This window comes from Sphaeramia orbicularis, chromosome 21, assembly GCF_902148855.1.
Source record: "Sphaeramia orbicularis chromosome 21, fSphaOr1.1, whole genome shotgun sequence".
NCBI lineage: Eukaryota > Metazoa > Chordata > Actinopteri > Kurtiformes > Apogonidae > Sphaeramia > Sphaeramia orbicularis.
In genome coordinates, this window is record NC_043977.1 from 3,919,281 (window position 1) to 3,940,674 (window position 21,394).

Consider the following 21,394-nt stretch of genomic DNA (forward strand, 5'->3'; position numbering starts at 1 on the left):
GTCAATTTTTTTTTGCAATTGTTTAGTGTTATTTACTATTTTGTAATTGTTTTTTGGGGGGTTTGTTCATTTTATTTATTATTTGACAAACTCAGTGTGTCCATCCACTGTCATTGAACCAACTCATGGGTTTTACTGGTGAATCATTGTTGTAGAAGATGACAGTGTTTCCATGGTAACTACAGAGCCTCTGAATGTCCACATTATTAAATTCATTCTGTTAATTTTTTAATGAATGTTATTTATGAAATAGTTTTGGTTCATTTTGTTACTCATCTTGTTTATTTTTCTCAATTTTGTTTCCTCTTTTATGACTTTTTCTTAAATTTTATTCAATTTGGGGCTCCTTTTGTGCATGTAACTTATCATTTTGTTGATTTATTATTAATTTTTGTTCATTTTTTGATCATGTTGGCTGTTTTTGTTCATTTTGTTGCACATTTTATTCTTTTTTACTTCATTTTAGTCAATTTTTTTTTTTTTTACAATTGCTTAGTGGTATTTACTATTTTGTAATTGTTTTGAGGGGGGGGGGGGTTGTTCATTTTATTTATTATTTGACATAAACCCAGTGTGTCCATCCATTGTCACTGATCCAACTCCATGGGTTTTACTGGTGAGTCAGTGTTGTAGAAGATGACGGTGTTTCCACGGTAACTACGGAGCCTCTGAACATCCAAATATGGTCATATCTGATGACCATGAACAGATGAAGAACTGTATTTTACACCAGTTATTGACATGGACTGATAGGATTAGTGGATCAACAGCTATTAAACAGTTTAGATCAGTAGATGCTTTTCGTCATCGGTGGCTGTTTGGGTCTTTATGAGTTAAAATGACACATTTTCTTTGTTAGTATGCCCTTCTCTGTTCCACACTTTATGAAAAAGAAATGAGCTGATTCTGTTTTAAATGTCAAGCAATCATGAGCTGATACCAAATGAGGTTCTTAACGATAGATTTAATGGTTGGGTCAGGATTAGTCAGGGTTAAAATATAGCAGCACTTCTGAATATGTTGTATAAATGTCAGGAGGAGTCAGCGGCTGGATGTTTTTTCTATCTGCAGACACCTTTTACATGTTTTACACGCTGTTGTGGACACTGAAGAAGACTCACTTTAATGTAAAATGTATGAGTGAGCCTTCTGTAAGGAGAGTTAAATGCCTCTGAGTTTACATAAATGATTAAAACATCCCATCAGTATCAGAAACAAAGTCAATCAACAAGTGGTGCCAGGCACAACAAACCACACCCCTCGCACAAATTTAACCCTTTAGAAACAAATGGGAAGACTTTTTAAAAATCATTTAAAAAAAAAAATTAGAGCTTTGACCTACTTTTCCCAAAATGTAATGACATGCATTCTGGGTCACTGGTAATCTATAAACCTAATTTAGTATGAATTCAACCAATAGTTTTGCTGCTAAAGTGTAAACACACAAACAAACAAACCAAATCAAAAACAATAGCCCTCTCCTCCCCTTTGGGGGCGGGGTTATCAAATGCCTGTTGATGGCTTTGTGTTCGTGGTCAGTGACAACGATGGCAGTTAAATAGTGTTTCCTGTGATAATATTTCCAGTCATGTTACTTCAGTGGACACGTATTTATATGGGGAAGTCTCATTTGAATGCATGTTTGAAAAGAAAAGAAAAGAAAAGAAAAGAAAAGAAAAGAAAAGAAAAGAAAAGAGAAAAAAGAATAGATAAGAACAGAGAAAAAAGAAAAGATAAGAACAGAGAAAAAGAAAAGATAAAACGGAGAACAAAGAAGACAAGAACAGAAAAAAGAAAAGATAAGAGCAGGAAAAAAGACGAGATAAGATAAGAAAGGAAAAGATTTCGATTAAATTTTCAGGAAATGTTGGTACTGGCACAAATGATTACATTTTGGGGGGGGGGGGGGCTGATCAGCCTTGGTGGAGGTCTACACTCTCCATGTGCTTTTCTCGTTAGCAATATTTTCGTCAGCATGACCCGCCCTACTCTGCCTCTGATTGGCTCATCACTCCTCATGCCTAAAGTTAACCAGTCGAATCAGTGAAGGCATTGAACACTAGCCAATTAGAGGCAGAGGAGGGCGGGTCATGGCAGCCTAAATGCAGCAGTCCAGAGCCACTGTTGGTCCAAAGAACCTCTAGAACACGCAGCCTTTTGTCCAGATAACCAGAGATTTTTTGGTACCGAGGTGGTTTAAAGTTAAAAGAAACTGGGGCAGTCGTTCATTAACTGGAATAAATGGTGGTTTTTGAGATTTAGAGCTGGCTGCATGTTTACAAAGGATATCCGCTTTTACTGTTCTTTGCTGTCAATCAAAGAGAAAACACTGGTGTTGACATTATTTCTAGGCATAACGTCATATTATTTTTTTCACATTAAACCAAGAAGAAAATGAGGACTCATTATTTCTAGGTTATGCTGTTATTTTCGAGTTTGACGCCCTTGACTGTTCATATCTTCTGCACTTTGCAGAGTCATCCCGCGGGCCGGACTGGAACCTTTGGCGGGCCGGTTTTGGCCCCCGGGCCGCATGTTTGACACCTGTGCCCTGGACTAGACCACTGTGTAACCCCAAACCAATTAACTGAACATATCTGCAAATATACATTTTATTCTGACTTGTGTATTTTTAATGGCGCTAAGAATATGATCATATCAGCACCATGAAAAGTTTTGTCCATCTGTCCTTCAAACGAACCAGATTCAGTGGTTCGGGACGTTGGTTTATCGCTGTTTGAATATGTGTGTGTATGCAGAAAAATGGGCATAAAAAACTCCTTTTTTCATTTGAAAGGATCTTATCATAAGTGAATTTGAATGTGTTTAGTGTGTTCAGAGGCTCGTCTAATCTACAGAACAACGGACCAAACACAACAGAACTATGTGGAGATGAAATGATCTATTCTGAAAGGATCTGATCTATTTTTCTTTCTGATTCACTGCTTCGTATCACTGAACGTCACATTCGGTCCATCTGCGATCTGGGTGATGACACTGCTGTAAATGTGCTCTCATCATCCAGTCTGATAGATAGAAAACACAAACTTTTAACTTTCCTGATATTCTTTCTCATGTTTATTCATTCTGCCGTCTGTTCTTTAACCAATAGGCTGATGAGATTGTTCCATTTGAAGGATGGAAAAGACAACAGTTGGTAATTTATGAGGCAAAACAGTGCTGGCTGTGGAGCGCTCCCACTTTAGTCCAGCATGTTTTGGTGGAAAAGTGAAAACTATTAACAAACAGTTTGAAAAGACACAGATGAAGTCTGGCAGCGGAGGCTTTCGTTCTTCAGTCCAACAGAAGACGAAGCCAAACGGGTTGAAAAAGACTCCGAATTCGGTTTCTGCTTTTTCCCAAAACTACAAGAGCTTGAAAGAAATGTGTTTGTATTCATTTTCTGGGACTTCCCTCAAGATAACACATGCACTGTAAGACCGGATAAGTTGAGTTCACTGAAAAAATGTAAGTAATGAGGAATGAAAACTTGAGTGTATTAAACAGAAATGCTCGATTTGAATGGAATTACTATTTTAACCCTTTCATGCACGAATTATGAGAACCTTAATCAAGATTTTTATCCTGAGTGTTTTTATTCTTCTTTAGGCATGAAAAAAACAATGCAGTTGAAAATGTTCTTATGAAAAATAAATAAATAAATAAACAAAAACTATATAAAAAACAAAAAATAAAGTTAAAAAAAGACATACTACTACCAATGATAAAAATGATCTGATGAACCTATTTTACATGAAGTTCCAAAAATCTCCATTCAGCTGGACTCCTTGCATTTAATTTTTGAAACGAAGAAACACGTATTTACAGATAAATGGTGTGAAAACTGTGTGTGTGTGTGGGGGGGGGGCTTGTAGTTCTGAGGGTCTGAGGGTGAGAGTATGCTCAGGGTAGATCTACACAATGTTACCAATTTATGTCAGAAAAGACATGCAGTGTCTTAAAACTTTAATAAAGATATGTGCAAAAACAAACAAAAATCCATGAATACATCAGAGAACAGCTGTTGAATACTGTCCTCTGTAGTGACCAGTATACATGAAAGGGTTAAGTACAACACACTAAATGCCAAGTTCATTTAACTTAACCCTTTCATGCACAGTGGTCACTCCAGTGGTCACTCCAGTGGACAGTTCTTCTCCAGCTGTTCTCTTGTATATTCATGGGTTTGGTTGTTTTAGTTCCATATCAGCCGACACAGTGGACATTTATGCACCATCCCATAATACACTGAATTTCAGACCATTACTGTAACTTTGCTGCTCTTGATAAACCTGATCTGCAGTGACACGTTTTAGTGTAAATCAATTGCTAATTGTTATGAGACTGTAATTAACAGTTTTCTGAAACAAAGTTTTTTTTTGTGTGCATATCCTCCTGAGATCCAGCAATGCACTGTGTCCTGTATAGGGGACAAAAGTCTGACAGTTTCACTAAAATGCTGTCCATTGCAAAGGACATTCCATTAAAAAAAATCATTCAATCAATAAAAAATATTTTTAAAATGTATCTGAAAAAACTGTTGCATTATGCAGTTTCCAATCGAGACAATTTTTTAGTGTAAAAAAGCTAAAATTGGCAATTTCCTGGGTCTCAGAGGATATTATCTCCATGAAATGAGTAATAACTAGTATTTGAGAAGATAAAATGGGAGAAAACATCAGATTAGCTGCAATAAAAATGTTTTTATTTCATAGTTTTCACACAGTTTATCACTTTCTGATGATGAGTTTTAAATACATGTTTCTTTGCTTCAAAAATTAAACACATGGTGTCCAGCTGAGTGGACATTTTTGTAACTCCACAAAAAAAAGGTTCATAAAAAAAAAAAAAAAAAAAAAATTCAATCATATTGTTTTTTTTCATGCCTAAAGAGGAAGAAAAACACTCAAGAAAAAAATATTGACTAAGGTTCTCATAATTCATGCATGAAAGGGTTAAATTAAAATCTTTTGTAATATAAATTGCTTTATGAAATTATTCAACTTAATATATTGTAGCGTGGATGGAAGTTAGACAGGAAGTTGGCTAAATGCGACTCGCCTGCACAGGAAGTGCTTTTAATTTAGCAAAGCATAAGGATTTATATTACTCAAGAACAATTGTAACAGGGCCAATTATTTTGCAGTAATGTGGGTATGTATATTATATTGTGTATTATTATAATTACACAAAATCTGTTCATTTTATTTTAATTTCTTTTGGTTGGTACCTGACACTGTGGGCCTCCGGGTCAGTGTGTGGAACTTTTGGTTTTGGTCTGTTCCCCTGCGAACAATTTACAGTGTGACACTGCGCACCCTAACCGGAGTTTCTGCGCCTTTGCCTTCTCCCTTTTGTTCCGGATTTCTGCAGGAGAGGTAAGCAACCGTACAGTTCGTGAAAATTTTTGGTTTAACCTCTGTTAATTAAATTTTTTTTTACATGAACTGGCTAGTTCAGGCTGTATCAGGTGCTTATGATGTACTTAAACACATTTCTTTATCATTTGGTTTGTGCAGGAGTGTGTTTTACAGGGGTCGCTGACTGGAACATTTTTGTCAGGTATTACAATAATCAGAGACTGCCTCCAAAGACACATGTGCAGGTCTCATCATTTAAAAAAACAAACAAAAAAAAAAAAAACAACGCAGAGTCCGACACCACCGGTTATTGTTATTAGTTCTTCCTCTGGTTCTGACTCCTGGTGCAGCTGTACAAAAATACAAAAACAAACCCAAAAAGGCCAATAAACACTGACACACACACATTCAGTCCAAATGAACACTAACAGCACAACCCACTGAACCCCTGCACAGAAAAACAACACATTTACAACAACAGGAACAATACCCACAATGCAATGCACAGATAAAAAGGTGTGGTCAGGACTAAAACTGAGTGATTTAAATCCATTCAACTGAAACTTTTTCAGACTTTGGACTCTGTCTACAAATGAGTAGAATATACTGAACATGTTATAGTAATGCAGTAAAACTGAAATCATTTAAGTACATTGGAATTAAAGCATTTTAGTAAATATAAAGTCTGGGCTGACAGTGTGAAGACTGACGCTGAATTGCGTTTATTTAAGTCTGACATGAGTGTTCGTCAATGCAGCGCAGGATTCACAGATTCCCACAGTGCAGCCGTGAACGCCAGATTAAGGAGTAAGTTTTCCTGAAGGTGAAAGAAAAGAGTTTGGTGCTTTTCCATCTGGGCACCTTCATATCAAGGCCTCACGGGATGTTCAGCATGTATATTCATAAGAGGTGGGCAGGGAAAGGAGACGTGGAAAAAAAAAAAAAAGAAAAAAGTTTAGTGAGACCCAGCTGGTTGCCTAAAACTTCTCTTGGATGACCTCAATTTCTGCTGCTTTCCAGTGAGTTTGGTTTGTCCGTGTGGGACTGGACTAAACCAACAGCCTGTGTCCGCCAGTGAACGTCTGCAGAGCGTTGGTGTCGCACAAAGAAAGAAACACACTCTTATAAGTCATCTTCAATACGTGCACACGAGCATAAGGAGAAAACAGACTTTTAGAAAATGTGAATATTTGAAGAACAATGTTTCCTTTCTGCAGCGCTGGAGCAACAGCTTGGAATCTTTCTTTGAGGCAGACTTTCAACATGCAAATCAAACATTTACCATGCAAGTTTACTCCAAGTTTTTCTCTTTGTTTTAGTACAAAAAACCCCATTAAATTATAAAAATATTAAAAAAAAAATAAAAAATAAAAAACCTGAATAACCTGAAATTTCATTTGAAAAATTAGTGCAATTTTAACAATATTATGCCTCAATTTATTATTTATACATGTACATTTACACACAATGCTGCACAGACAGTTGGTAACAGACAGAATATTGTTCAAATTTTGGAGTTTGGAACTGAAATAAGAACAGTTGTGGATCTATAAATGCACCAAACATTTAATAACAGGCAGAATAGTGTTAAAATTGCACATGTCAGGTTGATCATATTTGTTTTTATTTATGTATTTATTTGCATTTCATTGTGAAATGATAGTTTGTAAATGTAAATATTTTCATAGTGTAATGTTATTTTTTTAATTTACCCCCCCCCCCAAAAAAAAAATAACCTGAAATTTCATTTGAAAAATGTGTGCAATTTTAACAATATTATGCTTCAATTTATTATTTATGCATGTACATTTCCACACAATGTTACACAAACAGTTGGTAACAGGCAGAATATTGGTACAGTGGCAGATTTCAGGTTGTTCATATTTGTTTTTATTTATGTATTTATTTGCATTTTATTGTGAAATGATAGTTTGTAAATGTAAATATGTATTTGTTAATTTGTGTAATTTTAACAACACTATGCCTCCCCCTGGTGGATTATCTGTGTATTGCATGTATCTAATTGGATACATCAGGTTTTTCAAGAAAAAAAATATCAGACTGGTCATGTAGAGGGCTTCAAAACTCATGTATCAAATATGATACGTCTGGCATTATAGGGTTAACTGATCAGATACAGGTCACATATGGGCCACAGTGGGCTGCAGTCTGAACGTAGCCTTAGGTTTTGGAAAAGATCATGTTTCTGTGTAAAATAGACCCTTTTTATGACATAAACGACATGTTAGTAACACTTTGTGTTGGTGTTTGTAATTAGACGCACATTCACAGAACAGTAGGCGAACAGTCTATGGAACACCTACACTGTAAAAAAATATCTGTAATTTAACAGAATTTTCACTGTTTATTTTACAGATTTTTCCTGTGTTTTTAAGATACAGGAAAATTACAATGAAATGACAAAAATAGACTGTGGTTTTACATGTCAAATGTAAAATAACACGAAAAACTCTAACTGTGAATAACCATAAAATTTCAATTTTTTTAAAAGATTTTTTTTCTTTTTTCACAGAAAAGTACAGTCAAAATACATTTGCAAATGTATCATAATTTCACAAATATTTCTTTAATATTTATGAGATTAAACTGTTAATTTAAAGTTTAATACATAAAAAATAAATAAATAAAATGAGATAAAATTAGACAATTAACCGTAAAAGAAGTATTTGTTCTGTCAGTTTAACCAGACTTGTTTGTTGATTGACAAATATCTTGTGTAATTACAGGAGGTTTCACAACAAAAATGTTGAATAAATGTATTTTTGTGAATGTATAACATGTATAAGCACTGATAAACTGTCCAAATACAGTTTTTATCAGTGGATTGGACAACTGAGTCTCATTGGAAATTATTTATATATATGTATTTACAGGGAATTTGATTGTTTTAATACATGAAAATATTCTTTATTAAACATTGAAAAGTCAAAAAAATATGCAAAATCTCATGTAAAGTTAGGGCAAAAAACTGTATTTTAATTATGGAAAATTACCGTATTTTTATGAGATGGTTATTTTCTGTTATTTTACAGTATTTTTTCAGCACCCCTGCTGCCGGAATAATACTGTTTTTTATGTTTGTTTTTTTTACAGTGTAGTGTAAAAAATGCTTTGTATTTTCTTTTTTAAAAATTTTTATTCTATTTTTCTCCGCTTTCCAGTTTTAATACTTGTTTGTATTTTAAAGCAGGTTCTGGGGTCATGAGTGTGTTTTTTCTTTCTCCGTCTCCAAAATAAGAACCAAAACAAACAGCGTCTTCAGGAGCAAAATAAACACCTGTGCATCGCAGAAATGATCACAAACAGGAAAATCCAATTAGGAACAGTAATAAAGGTTCTTTTCTTTATTCCTTTGAGTTGGATGTTGTGGTCAGCGCTCCCTTTTACACCTTCCAGCTGTTCGTACATTCATAACAGATTCAGAACTTGTGTACAGTGCATTAGAGTAGGGTCTGCTCTGTTTAGTTTTGGGGGGTTTGGTAATAGAGCACAGTTAATAAATGAGATGCAGCATAAATGTGTAATTGTGATGCCTGTTTAAAGGTCCTGGTTCTGCTGTTGGACGTCTAAAGGCCTCTGGACCAGAAGTGCGTGGTCCGTCAGGCTGAAGAACACCACTGATCCAGCTGCACATACTTTCACTTCCACTTTTATCGCCTTGTCTCCACAGCATCAGAGGATGAACTCTCATTTTCCTGTTCGTGCTCAAACACTGTTTCATATGAAGCTGAACAGAACCTGAACATGTTCAATAAGGTCTAAAGCAGGGGTGGAAAACATGCGGCCCATGGGCCAAATGTGGTACGCTAAAGGTTCCAGTTTTAAAAATGTGCAAAAATGACACTGAAGATATTAACAGTCAAGGTCAAAAGCATTTTCGTTCAGGTTCCACATACACAGTGGGATCCAGTCAAATAATAACATATAAATAATGACAACTAGAAATTTTCTTATTGGAAAATTATGTGTGAAAAAAATGGAAATTAAGAAAATAACATTAAACTATGAAGATATTTACGTTTAAAAACAATCCTTCCACAATAAAATGCAAATAAATACATAAATAAAAACAAATATGAATAACCTGACGTACAGTTTTAACAACATTCAAAATGTTTGGTGCATTTATAGATCCACTGTGATGTGATATTGGAAAAATTCTTTGTATTTCAGTTCCAAACTCCTAAATTTGAACAAAATTCTGCCTGTTACCAACTGTTTGTGCAACATTGTGTGTATTGTACATGTATGAATAATAAACTGAGGCATAATATTGTTATAACTGCACTCATTTTGCAAATTAAATTTCAGGTTTTTCAGGTTATTCAAATTAAATAAATAAATAAATAGTTGGAGTTGCCATTATTTAAAGGGGTGTCAAACTCTTGTTGGTTCAGGTTCCACATTCAGCTCAATTTGATCTCAATCAGGCCAGAAATGACATAATAACCTTTAAATAATGACAACTCCATGTTTTTCTCTTTGTTTTAGTACAAAAAAACTCATTAAATTATGACAATATTTACTTTTTTTTTTTTTTTTTTTAATGAGAATAACCTGATGAATATAATTTGAACAATATTCTGCCTCAACTTACTATTTTTACATGTACATTTACACACAATGTTACACAAACATTTGGTAACAGACAAAATATTATTAACATTTTAGAACAATTTCTACAATATTACATTTCAGCTTATTATTAACCCACTTTACAGATCACAGTGGATCTATAAATGCACCAAACATTTCATAACAGATACAATATTGGTACAGTTACACATTTCAGGTTGATCACATTTGTTTTTATTTATTTATTTGCATTTTTTGTGACAGGACGGTTTGTAAATGTACATATTTTCATAGTGTAATGTTATCTTTTCACATAATTTCATTGTCATTATTTATATCTTATTCTGTTATTATTTTACTAGAGATCACATTCGTCTAATTTTGACACCCTTGACTGTTAATATCTTCAGTGTAAATTTTGTACTTTCGTTGGTCAGGTTTATTATGTCATTATTTTACTGCTCTGGCCTGATTAAGTTCAAATTAGGCTGAATGTGGAACCTGAACCAACATGAGTTTAAATAATGACAACTCCAAGTTTTAGTCTTTATTTTAGTACAAAAAAACCCCCAAAACATTAAATTATGAAAATATTTACTTTTAAAGATGTGAAAAAAGTGGAAAAAAAAGAAAAAAAAAGAAAAAAAATTCATTTGAAAAATTTGTATAATATTAACTCAGCTTCTTTATACATGTACATTTGCACACAATGTTACACAAATATTTGACAACAGGCAGAATAGTGTTAAAATTTGGGAGTCTGGAACTAAAATACAATACAATATTACATCTCAGCTTATTATTAACCTAACTTACAGATCACAGTTGGTCTATAAATGCACCAAACATTTAGTAACAGACAGAATATTGTTAAAATTACACATTTCAGGTTGGTCACATATATTTTTTGTATTTTTGTGAAAGGATAGCTCGTAAATGTCAATGTTTTCATGGTGTCATGTTATTTTTTCCACATAATTTTTCAAAAAGAACATTTGTATTTGTCATAATTTATGGGTTATTATGTTATTAATTTACTCGATCCCGTTGGTCTGTATGTGAAACCTGAACTAAAATGACTGTGACACCCTGAACTATTAATATGAGAAAATGTGAGAAGACATCAGATTAGCAGCATTAAACATGTTTTTATTTCATTGTTTTCATCTCACTTTCTGATGTTGGGTTTTAAACATGTGTTTCTTCACTTCAAAAATTAAAAACATGAACATTTTTCTAATTCCACAGTAAAAATAACTCAAACACATTGTTCTTTTCATGCCTAAGGAGGAACAAAAACACTCAAGAAAACAATCTTGACCAAGGTTCCCATAATTCATGCATGAAAGGGTTAAAGATGTTAATCACCTGGAAAAAAAGGACATTTCATTTGAAAAATTAGTGCAATTTTAACAATATTATGCTTTCATTAACCCTTTCATGCATCAATTATGAGAAGCTTAATCAAGATTTTTTTTCCTTGGTGTTTTTAATTCCTCTTTAGGCATGAAAAAACAAACAAACAATGTGGTTGAATTTTTTTATGAACCTATTTTTCATGGCGTTACAAAAATATCCACTCAGCTGGACACCATGCGTTTAATTTTAGAAGCAAAGAAACATGTATTTACTGATATACTGCATAAAAACTATGAAATAAAAACATTAATACTACTAATCTGATGTTTTCTCACATTTTAACATACCTGCATGGAGATAATTTGCCAAAAAAAACAACCTTTTTGTTAAAAAAAACAAAAAAAAAGGTTAATTACGGTCTAATAACAATTAGAATTTTTTTTTACACTCAAACATGTTTCTGCAGATCAGGTTTATCTAGAGCAGCAAATTTACAGTAATGGTGTGAATTACAGTGTATGAGATGATGCATAAGTGTCCGCTGTGTTGGCTGATATGGAAATAAACTAACAAAATCCATAAATATACAAGAGAACAACACTTTTGAACAGCTGTCCACTGTAGTGACCACTACGCATGAAAGGGTTAATTATTTTTACATGTACATTTACACACAATGTTACACAAACATTTGGTAACAGGCAGAATATTGTTAAAATTTTGGAGTCTGGAACTAAAATAAGAACAATTCCTACAATATTATATCACAGTGGATGTATAAATGCACCAAACATTTCATAACAGATACAATATTGGTACAATTACACATTTCAGGTTGATCATATTTGTTTTTATTTATTTATTTGCATTTTTTGTGTACGAGTAAGGACAGTTTGTAAAAGTACATATTTTCATAGTGTAATGTTATTTTTTCACATAATTTCTTAAGAAGAAAATCTGTAGTTGTCATTATTTATATCTTATTCTGTTATTATTTTACTAGAGATCACATTTGTCTAATTTTGACACCCTTAACTGTTAATATCTCCAGTGTAAATTTTGCCCTTTCATGCCGTGGGTCAGATTTATTAGGTCATTATTTTACTGGTCCAGCCCAGTTGAGTTCAAACTGGACTAAATGTGGCCCCTGACAGCCCTGGTCTACAGGCTTTTACGTCGGCTGCTCAGGTGATATTTTGGATTTGAACACAACCTGGTATGAAATCAATGAATTACCTGAGCCGGTTTTGCACATTTCTTATCTTGTTGTATTGAGTATCGACTCCTGTGATGAAGACGACGCTCACAAATGTGTGGCGTACCTGGACAACAGTCAGATGAAGCTATCAGATTGGAACTACTGAGGACACGCTGCATACCGTTATCATGCCTTTCCAAGCCGATCAATAGTCATTTAATTTAACCTTCACATCCAGGCTAGTTTATGATGTGCAAAAATAGTCAAGTATTGAATATCAGTCTGTCCTGTTTGACGCTTAAAGGTCCTCATGTCTGGAATACCAACGCATCGGGACTGAAGATAATAAAAACAGCAACTAATTTAAATATTTCAACATCAGGAGTACCGTAAAGGTTTATTTTTTACAGTGTAGGTATAGTTTTATCCACATAGAACAGTGCTTTTACAGCCTGAATACACTACGTTTTTCAACCAGGTTCCAGAATAAACAAATATCAGACCCCGCCCTTTTATTTCACATGTTTTGTGAAATGATGATGTCATAACTCCGCCTCTCCCATAACCCACATGCCCCAGCTGACCCTCTGGACTGAACTGACACCCCTTTGTAACTGATTACATGTCTGTTATTACATGTTTTACTCACCAACAGAGCAGCATTGAGTCCATTATACACTTTTCATATTCTTTGGTAAATTCCAGATCTATAAATGTAAAGTGTTGAAAATGAAAGCCTCCTGGCTGAATTTGAACAGTATATATGCAGGATTACATTTATAGACTCCCCTGAATGTGATAAAACTGTCGAACTATATGAAGAAGTTTTTCAACAGAACTAATGTTGAAGAATCCCTTTGTATGGATTTGTTTGTATGGTCAGACTGTCGTCAGTTCTTGTGGCCTTGTCCATTGTGTATTTGATCTTTGTGAACTTTAATCTTTGAAATAAACGTTTAAAAAATATGTAAAAAAAATACATGCGCTAGCTGCTAATATGCTGCCTTAACCACTGAATTTACCCATGGTGGGAAAATGAAATCTAATCTAATCTAATCTAATCTAATCTAATTTTATCTAATCTAATGCAATCTCTTCTAATCTAATCAAATCTGAAGCAATCTACTCTAATCTAATCTAATATGATGCAATGTAATGTAATGTAATGTAACCTAACCTAACCTAACCAAATCTAAAATAATCTAATTTAACCTAATCTACTCTGATGCAATCTAATCTAATCTAATCTAATCTAATCTAATCTAATCTAATCTAATCTAATCTAATCTAATTTTATCTAATCTGATCTGATGCAAAATAATATAATCTAACCTAATCTAATGTAAACAATCTAATCTAGTCCGAACTAATCTAATCTAATCTCATCTAATCTAAAGCAATCTCTTCTAATCTAATCTCATCTCATCTCATCTAATCTCATCTAATCCACTGCTCCTGTTCTTATCTGATAAAGCATGTCATCGTTTCGTGCAGCTTTAATGTTCACTTAAATAATGGGACACCTCCAGTATTGGGATGATGATCAGAACATTAGTGTGAATGTTCTGACAGTGAACTAACATTCATGGATTCATCCTGAAATCAAACAGAACAAGTGTTCAGAGAACACAAACCTCCGTCTAGCACTGCGAACAGTGTGCATGTGTGGATCGACTATTTCTGTTTAAACTATGGATGTGCAAAACAAATTTATCATGATATTTCACAAATTGCATTTTTTATGATTTTTTGAAAATGGTGCATAAAAAAATAACGAAAGTCAACAGAGCGTAACGGAAGAGAAATGGAGCGGAACGATATTTTGTGCAGATTTGAAGCTTGGTCCCAGTCATGTGTCTGTCAAATTATATTCAATTCACGTCAATATTAGTTGAGTTCTAATTTTAAATGTGTGGGAAATGGGATTTTCAATGTTCAATGTAAATGTCCACAGAGTCCACATTCCACAGTGGATGTGGACAATTTAGTTCCAGATACAAGAGATTGTTCTAAGCTACAGGTGGATCCAACTGGAGGAGAATCAGAGTCATTTTGAATTTTGTATGAATTTTGGAAAATGGCTCAATGATGACAGATGGAAAACTGTAGATGTTGTGACCTTGCTGTGACCTTGAACTTTGGCCTACTGGGACCAAAATGGACTGGGCTGGTCCCAGGGCCTAGGCCTATCTGTGGGGAAGATCTGGGAAAGATGGAGGGAAGAGTTTTACACTAAAGTTACTAAAAAACAAACAAACAAACAAACAATAAAAGCACTCAGACAGCGCAGACCTCCACCAAGACAGACCCCCCCCTTCATTTTGTTCATTATTTTCTTCATTTTGTTTTTATATTTTCTTCATTTTTGTTCATTTTGTTTTATGTTCATTTTTGTTCATTTTGTTCAATATTTTATTCATTATTTTCTTAATTTTTCTTCATTGTGTTTTTATATTCATTTTTCTTAATTTTGTTCAGTATTTATGTTTTCTTCATTTTTGTTCATTTTGTTCATTATTTCCTTCATTTGTTTTCATTTAATTTAAATTTTCTTCATTTTTGTGCATTTTGTTCATTGTTTTCTTTATTTTGTGTTCATTTAATTTTTATATTTTCTTCATTTTTGTGCATTTTGTTCATTATTTCCTTCATTTGTGTTCATTTAATTTTTATATTTTCTTCATTTTTGTGCATTTTGTTCATTATTTCCTTCATTTGTGTTCATTTAATTTTTATGTTTTCTTCATTTTTGTGCATTTTGTTCATTATTTCCTTCATTTGTGTTCATTTAATTTAAATTTTCTTCATTTTTGTGCATTTTGTTCATTGTTTTCTTTATTTTGTGTTCATTTAATTTTTATGTTTTCTTCATTTTTGTGCATTTTGTTCATTATTTCCTTCATTTGTGTTCATTCTGATGATGTGAGTCCACTCTTCGTTCTGATTGGACCAACCCCCCCCCCCCCCCCGCCCCGCCCCCCCGATCACCACCAAAATTTAATCATTTCTTCCTTGTGTCAGTTTCAACATTTCCTGAAAATTTCCTGAAAATCCATCCATAACTTTCTGAGTTATCTTGCTAACAGACAAACAAACACACGTGTGCACACAAACACACAAAGCAGAGTGATCCCAACACCTCCTGGTGGAGGTAAAACTGCCCAGTCATCCCAGGTTTGTCGTCTGTGAATGTGAGTCTGCCGTTCCCTGTTCTCCACCATGGTCCACAGACCCAGTCCAGTCTGACTCCACTGTCTCAGAGGTCACATGAGGTCAGTGTTTGTGTCCGACAGCAGCTCCCGTTGTTCCAGAGCTGCAGCCGTCATGAGACGCTCGTTGCCTTATCGCTGAAGCCAGGTGTCCATAACAGCTTGGTGGAGCTGCTAAGAACGTGTGCAACAACAAAAGCGTGTGTACAACACAACACATGGTGCTGCCGTCCCGCTGAGTGTTTAGGCGGCTCTGACAGGAAGGATGATGAGGAGTCACCTTGGCAACCGCTCCAACCAAAAAAAGTTAGACAGGGAGGCAGACATCATCAACTAAGGCGAGGTGCACACCTGAGGGTTTTCTAAATCTGAAGAGATGTTTTATCTGGTACAGAACAGTTTGGACGGTACTGTGTGTGGTGTGGTCTGATTATCTCAACACAACACACACATAACGACTCTGTCCCACCACCCATCGAGAATCTAGTCCTCCGGGCCAGAAATGTCGCGTGATCAAACGTGATTTAACAAAAACAAAGAAGAAGAAACATAGTACGACTAGGGAGCAGAGTCCTGAATCAGGTATTGTATTTATTCCTTTAACCCTTTCATGCATTAGCTATGAGAACCTTAATCAAGATTTTTTCCTAAGGGTTTTAATTTCTCTTTAGGCATGAAAAAAACAATGTCATTGATTTTTTTGTTTTTTTTTTGTTTTATGAACCTGTTTTTCAAGGAGTTGCAAAAATGCCACTCAGCTGGACACCATGCATTTAATTTTTGAATCAAAGAAACATGTATTTACTGACATACTGTGTGAAAACTACGGAATATTATTATTATTATTATTATTATTATTATTTATTTTTTTTTTTTAACCTGTCTTGTCCAGCCTCCTAACAGCAGAATGGTAGTGTGGCTGCCTTTTTGTGCTCAACAAATTTGCTTTGCCAAGGGAAACTTCAATGAGACTCCCCTTGATATTCTACTGTCTTTATTATGAGTTTTGTTGAACCACATTTCGATGCCGGACCTGACAACGAAACATGTATTTACTGACATACTGTGTGAAAACAAGGATTTTTTTTTTTTTTTTAACCCTTTCATGCACAAATTATGAGAACCTTAATCACGATTTTTTTCCTGAGTGTTTTTATCCCTCTTTAGGCATAAAAATAATAATTCTATTGATTTTTGTTAGCCTATTTTCATGGAGTGACAAAAATGTCCACTCAGCTGGACACCATGCATTTAGTTCTAGAACCAAAGAAACATGTATTTACTGATAAACTGTGTGAAAACTATGAAATAAAAACATTTTTAATGCTGCTAATCTGATGTTTTCTCACATTTTAACATACCTGCATGGAGATAATATACAAAAAAACCCTGTTAATTACAGTCTAATAACAATTAGTTTTTTTTACTTTCAAACATCTTACTGCAGATCAGGCTTATCTAGAACAGCAAAGTTACAGTAATGGTCTGAATGTCAGTGTATGGGATGATGCATAAGCGTCCACTGTGTTGGCTGATATGGAACTAAAACAACAAAATCCATAAAAATACAAGAGAACACTCTTGAACAGCTGTCTACTGTAGTGACCAGTGTGCATGAAAGGGTTAATGCTGCTAATCTGATGTTTTGTCATTTTAACATACTCGAATTCCAGTTATTACTCACTTTATGGAGATAATATGCAAAAAAAAAAATGTAAAAAAAACCCAAAAAACAACCCTGTTAATTACAGTCTAATAACGATAACAAGTAATTGATTTCCACTCAAACGTGTTAGTGCAGATCAGGTTTATCAAGAACAGCAAAGTTACACTAATGGTATGAATGTCAGTGTATGGGATGATCCACTGTGTTGGCTGATATGGAACCAAAACAATAAAATCCATAAATATAGCAGAGAACAGCTGGAGAAGAACTGTCTACTGTAGTGACCACTGTGCATGAAAGGGTTAAACTGATTCATGTTTTTACTTTCTGGACCGCTCCATAATTTAACACCTGTGATTCAAACACATCCTTCTTATAGATCTTCTGACATATGTCTTACTTTAAATATTATTTGTGGGCTTTAAACTGAATCAAACCATCATCATCACCATCATCATCATCATCATCATCTTTGCATAACGACATGTTGTCTCCATTTAAAGCACATTCATCAGTAATAGTAAATAACGTCCCACAGTTCCATAATTACCAAATGTATTCCAGATCTAATACGTCTCCTAATCGTCGTAACCCAAATACAATGAGCATCATCTGACTAACATGAGGACGATGCTCATTAATTCATGGATTCTCAATCTGCTGTGACACAAACATACAGTGTAGGTGGTTTGGTCCTACCTCGACAGTGAACCCCTTCATCGTATCCGTCGTCGCAGTCTCGAGCGCCGTTGCAGAGTTTGTTGAAGTGAATACATTTTTTCGTCCCGATGCACTGTATGTGATTGAGGGGACATCTGATCACCACCTCCTGTGCACCTGAACGTAAGACGAGAAAAAAAACAAACAACAATCTGTCAGAAACTGTGGCAACATGAAGAATACATGCAACGGTTTTACGCAAAGTCGACCAAATACCATCATACGCTGCGAAAAATCTAAATCTGACCAAGTGTGTTTTTCTCATTTCTAGTCCAAATATCTCATCACACTTCAAATCGGACAGAATCACCTAAAGAGGAACTTTACAGTGAGACAGAACAACTGATGTATAGACAATAGATCTGGAAAATCTGAGTTCAACAAAACTGAACAAGATAATTTTCATTTGTTCCATTGGCAGATTTGTTTTTGTTTTTTTTTCTTGAATTAAGCAAAAAAAAAATCTTGAATTGAGAGAAAAAAAATCTTGAAATAAGCAAAATAAAAAAATCTTATGTTTATGTTCAGCCCTGCGATGAACTGGCGAAATGTCCAGGGTGTACCCCGCCTTTACCCCTATGTAGCTGGGACAGGCTCCAAGCGACCCCCGTGACCCTAGTGAGGATAAAGCGGGTTCAGAAAATGGAGGAATGAATGAAAAAAAATCTTGAATTGAGAAACAAAAAATCTTGAATTAAGCAAAAAAATCTTGAAATAAGCAAAAAAACATCTTGACTTCAGCACAAAAATTCTTGAATTAAGCAAATAAATGTCTTATTTTAACCCATACAGACCCAGGGCTACTTTTGTGTCTGGTCCAGAATTAATTTTTCCCTTTATTGAACCTTTCTTAACCCTGTAAAGCCTGAACCATTAAATCATTGTCAGAAAATTCCAGTTCTTTGAAACTGGAGCCTTTATTGGTCCTTCTGAACAAACAAAAAAATGTTTTTTCAAATATCAATTTCCGTGTATGAGTTTCAATTTTGTATCATATTTGATCCATCAGGTCTCAATGCTCAAATTATATTATTATTATTATTATTATTATTATTATTATTATTATTATTATTTATTTATTTATTTATTTATTTATTTATTTTTGAACAAACAAAAACATAATAGAACACAAACATGTCTAATCAATAGTCAGTTCCTTTTCTAAATGGTCCCAGTTCTTCCTCATTAATGTCAGTCTTGTAGTGTCACTGGAAAGGCCTCTGCTGAATGAACTCCTCCCCCTGGTGGATTATCTTTGTACTGCATGTATCTAATTGTACACAGCAGGTTTTTCAAGAAAAAAATCACCCTGATCATGTAGAGGGCTTCAAAACTCATGTGTCAAATATGATACATGTGGTGTTATAGGGTTAAGTAATTTATCATCATTTATTATAATATTATCCTCTATATTTTACCTTATACCTTTTTTTGTGTAAATCATGAATTTTCCTAAACTTAATTCAGTAATTATATAGATGTTCATAAAAGTTTGATTAAAGTTGAGGGTTATTATATCAGGATCAGAGAAAACTGAAGAAAAAGTGTCTTTTTCAGTCAAATCTGTCAATAACTGAACATAAACCCAGTGTGTCCTTCTACTGTCATTGATCCAACTCTGTGGGTTTATTATTTTTTCTTCAGTTTTGTTCAGTTTGTGTCTTATTGTGTTCATGTCACTTATTATTTTGTTGGTTTATTCTTCATTTGTGAATTTTATTGATCACTTTGGTTGTTTTTGTTCATCTTGTGGCTTATTTTATCCTTTTTTAGGCCATTTTTTGCTTATTTTTTTCATGTTATTTAGGATTTTGTGAAGTTTTTATTTTTTTTTTATTTTTATTTTTTTTATTATTATCCAATATATATAATCCCAGTGTGTCCATCCACTGTCATTGATCCAACTCCATGGGTTTTACTGGTGAATCAGTGTTGTAGAAGATGACAGTGTTTCCACGGTAACTACGGAGCTTCTGAACATCCAAATGGGTCATATCTGATGACCATGAAAAGATGAAGAACTGTATTTTACACCAATTATTGACATGTATTAATAGGATTATTAAACATTATAGATGAGTAGATACATTTGGTCTTCATGGGTTAAAGTGAGATATTTGGACTAGAAATGAGAAAAATACACTTGGTAAGATTTTGATTTTTGCAGTGTGTTGCAACATTAATAATTCATGGAAAGGTTTTTTTACACAAACTCTAATTAACTCTGTAGATTCAGCATATGGAGCACCACTTACAGTCGACCAAATACCATATGTGAAATACAATTACATATGTCATTGTCATTATTGTTATGTTTTTTGCAGGTAAATACATTTCCCCCTTTTTTTTTTTTTTTTACAGGCACTTCCTCAAAGTTGCTGATACTTCAAGACCTGGTTTATAGGAGGCAGAGGAAGGAACCTATGCATATGCAAATGTATTTATACTTCACAGCATTGTTCTTTACACACAACAGATGTTCGCCACAGTGTGCTGGGGAAAGTCTTATAACAAACTGCCCGGCTCCTCCAAACAGCACAGAGCAGCTGTTTAAGGATTCATGAAGCTCGTAGGTGACCCTTATTGGTGTGGCAGCCACCAGAGCACATAAAACACAGCTGACCAACGCACCGCCACTGTAAATGTGTCACATCTTCCACCTTAACTGCATTGATATCAATTACCCACGCGTCACGGCGGCCACTTATTGGAAAGATTTATCAGCCACGTGACGGCGTCTGGAACAACCCTGGGAGTTCTCCATCTCCTCCAACACTCCGACCATCTCCACCAGGTGATTACTGATTCACAGCTTCCATATCGCCTTCGCAAGGGAAGAGATGTTGCAATTAATGCAGCTATTACAACGAGGACTGTCAACTGCAGCTGATTTACACGTGGAATTATGGGAGCGGCTAACTGTGCATCTGTATGGACACAATAACGTTCACATTAGGTTCTCCTCCCAGGAATTTTTATGACTTTAAAAGGGTAACAGGGTTTTTTTTTAAACCCATAAAGACCCACTGCTGCTTTTATGTTAATTCTCAACTGGATTTTTCTCGATATTTATCTATTTTTAACCCATAAAGACTCAACACCACTTTTGTCTCTATATTTAACCTTTCTTAAGTGATTTATCACCATTTATTATAATATTATCCTCTGTATTTTACATTTTTCAATGTAAATCATGTATTTTTCCACATTTAATTCACTGATCATGTAGATGTTTATAAAAGCTCAGATTAAAGTTCATAGATATTATATCAAAATAAAAATATGA

General features: G+C 34.3%; 1 protein-coding gene across 1 annotated transcript in view; it reads right to left on the reverse strand.

Moving 5' to 3' along the window:
* Positions 1–21,394, reverse strand: part of lrp1bb (low density lipoprotein receptor-related protein 1Bb) — a 930,516-nt gene that overhangs the window by 598,722 nt on the left and 310,400 nt on the right. The window contains exon 3 of the mRNA XM_030124596.1: positions 18,088–18,225. Within this exon, the coding sequence (XP_029980456.1) occupies positions 18,088–18,225 (138 nt within the window). The remainder of the gene's footprint in view (positions 1–18,087; positions 18,226–21,394) is intronic.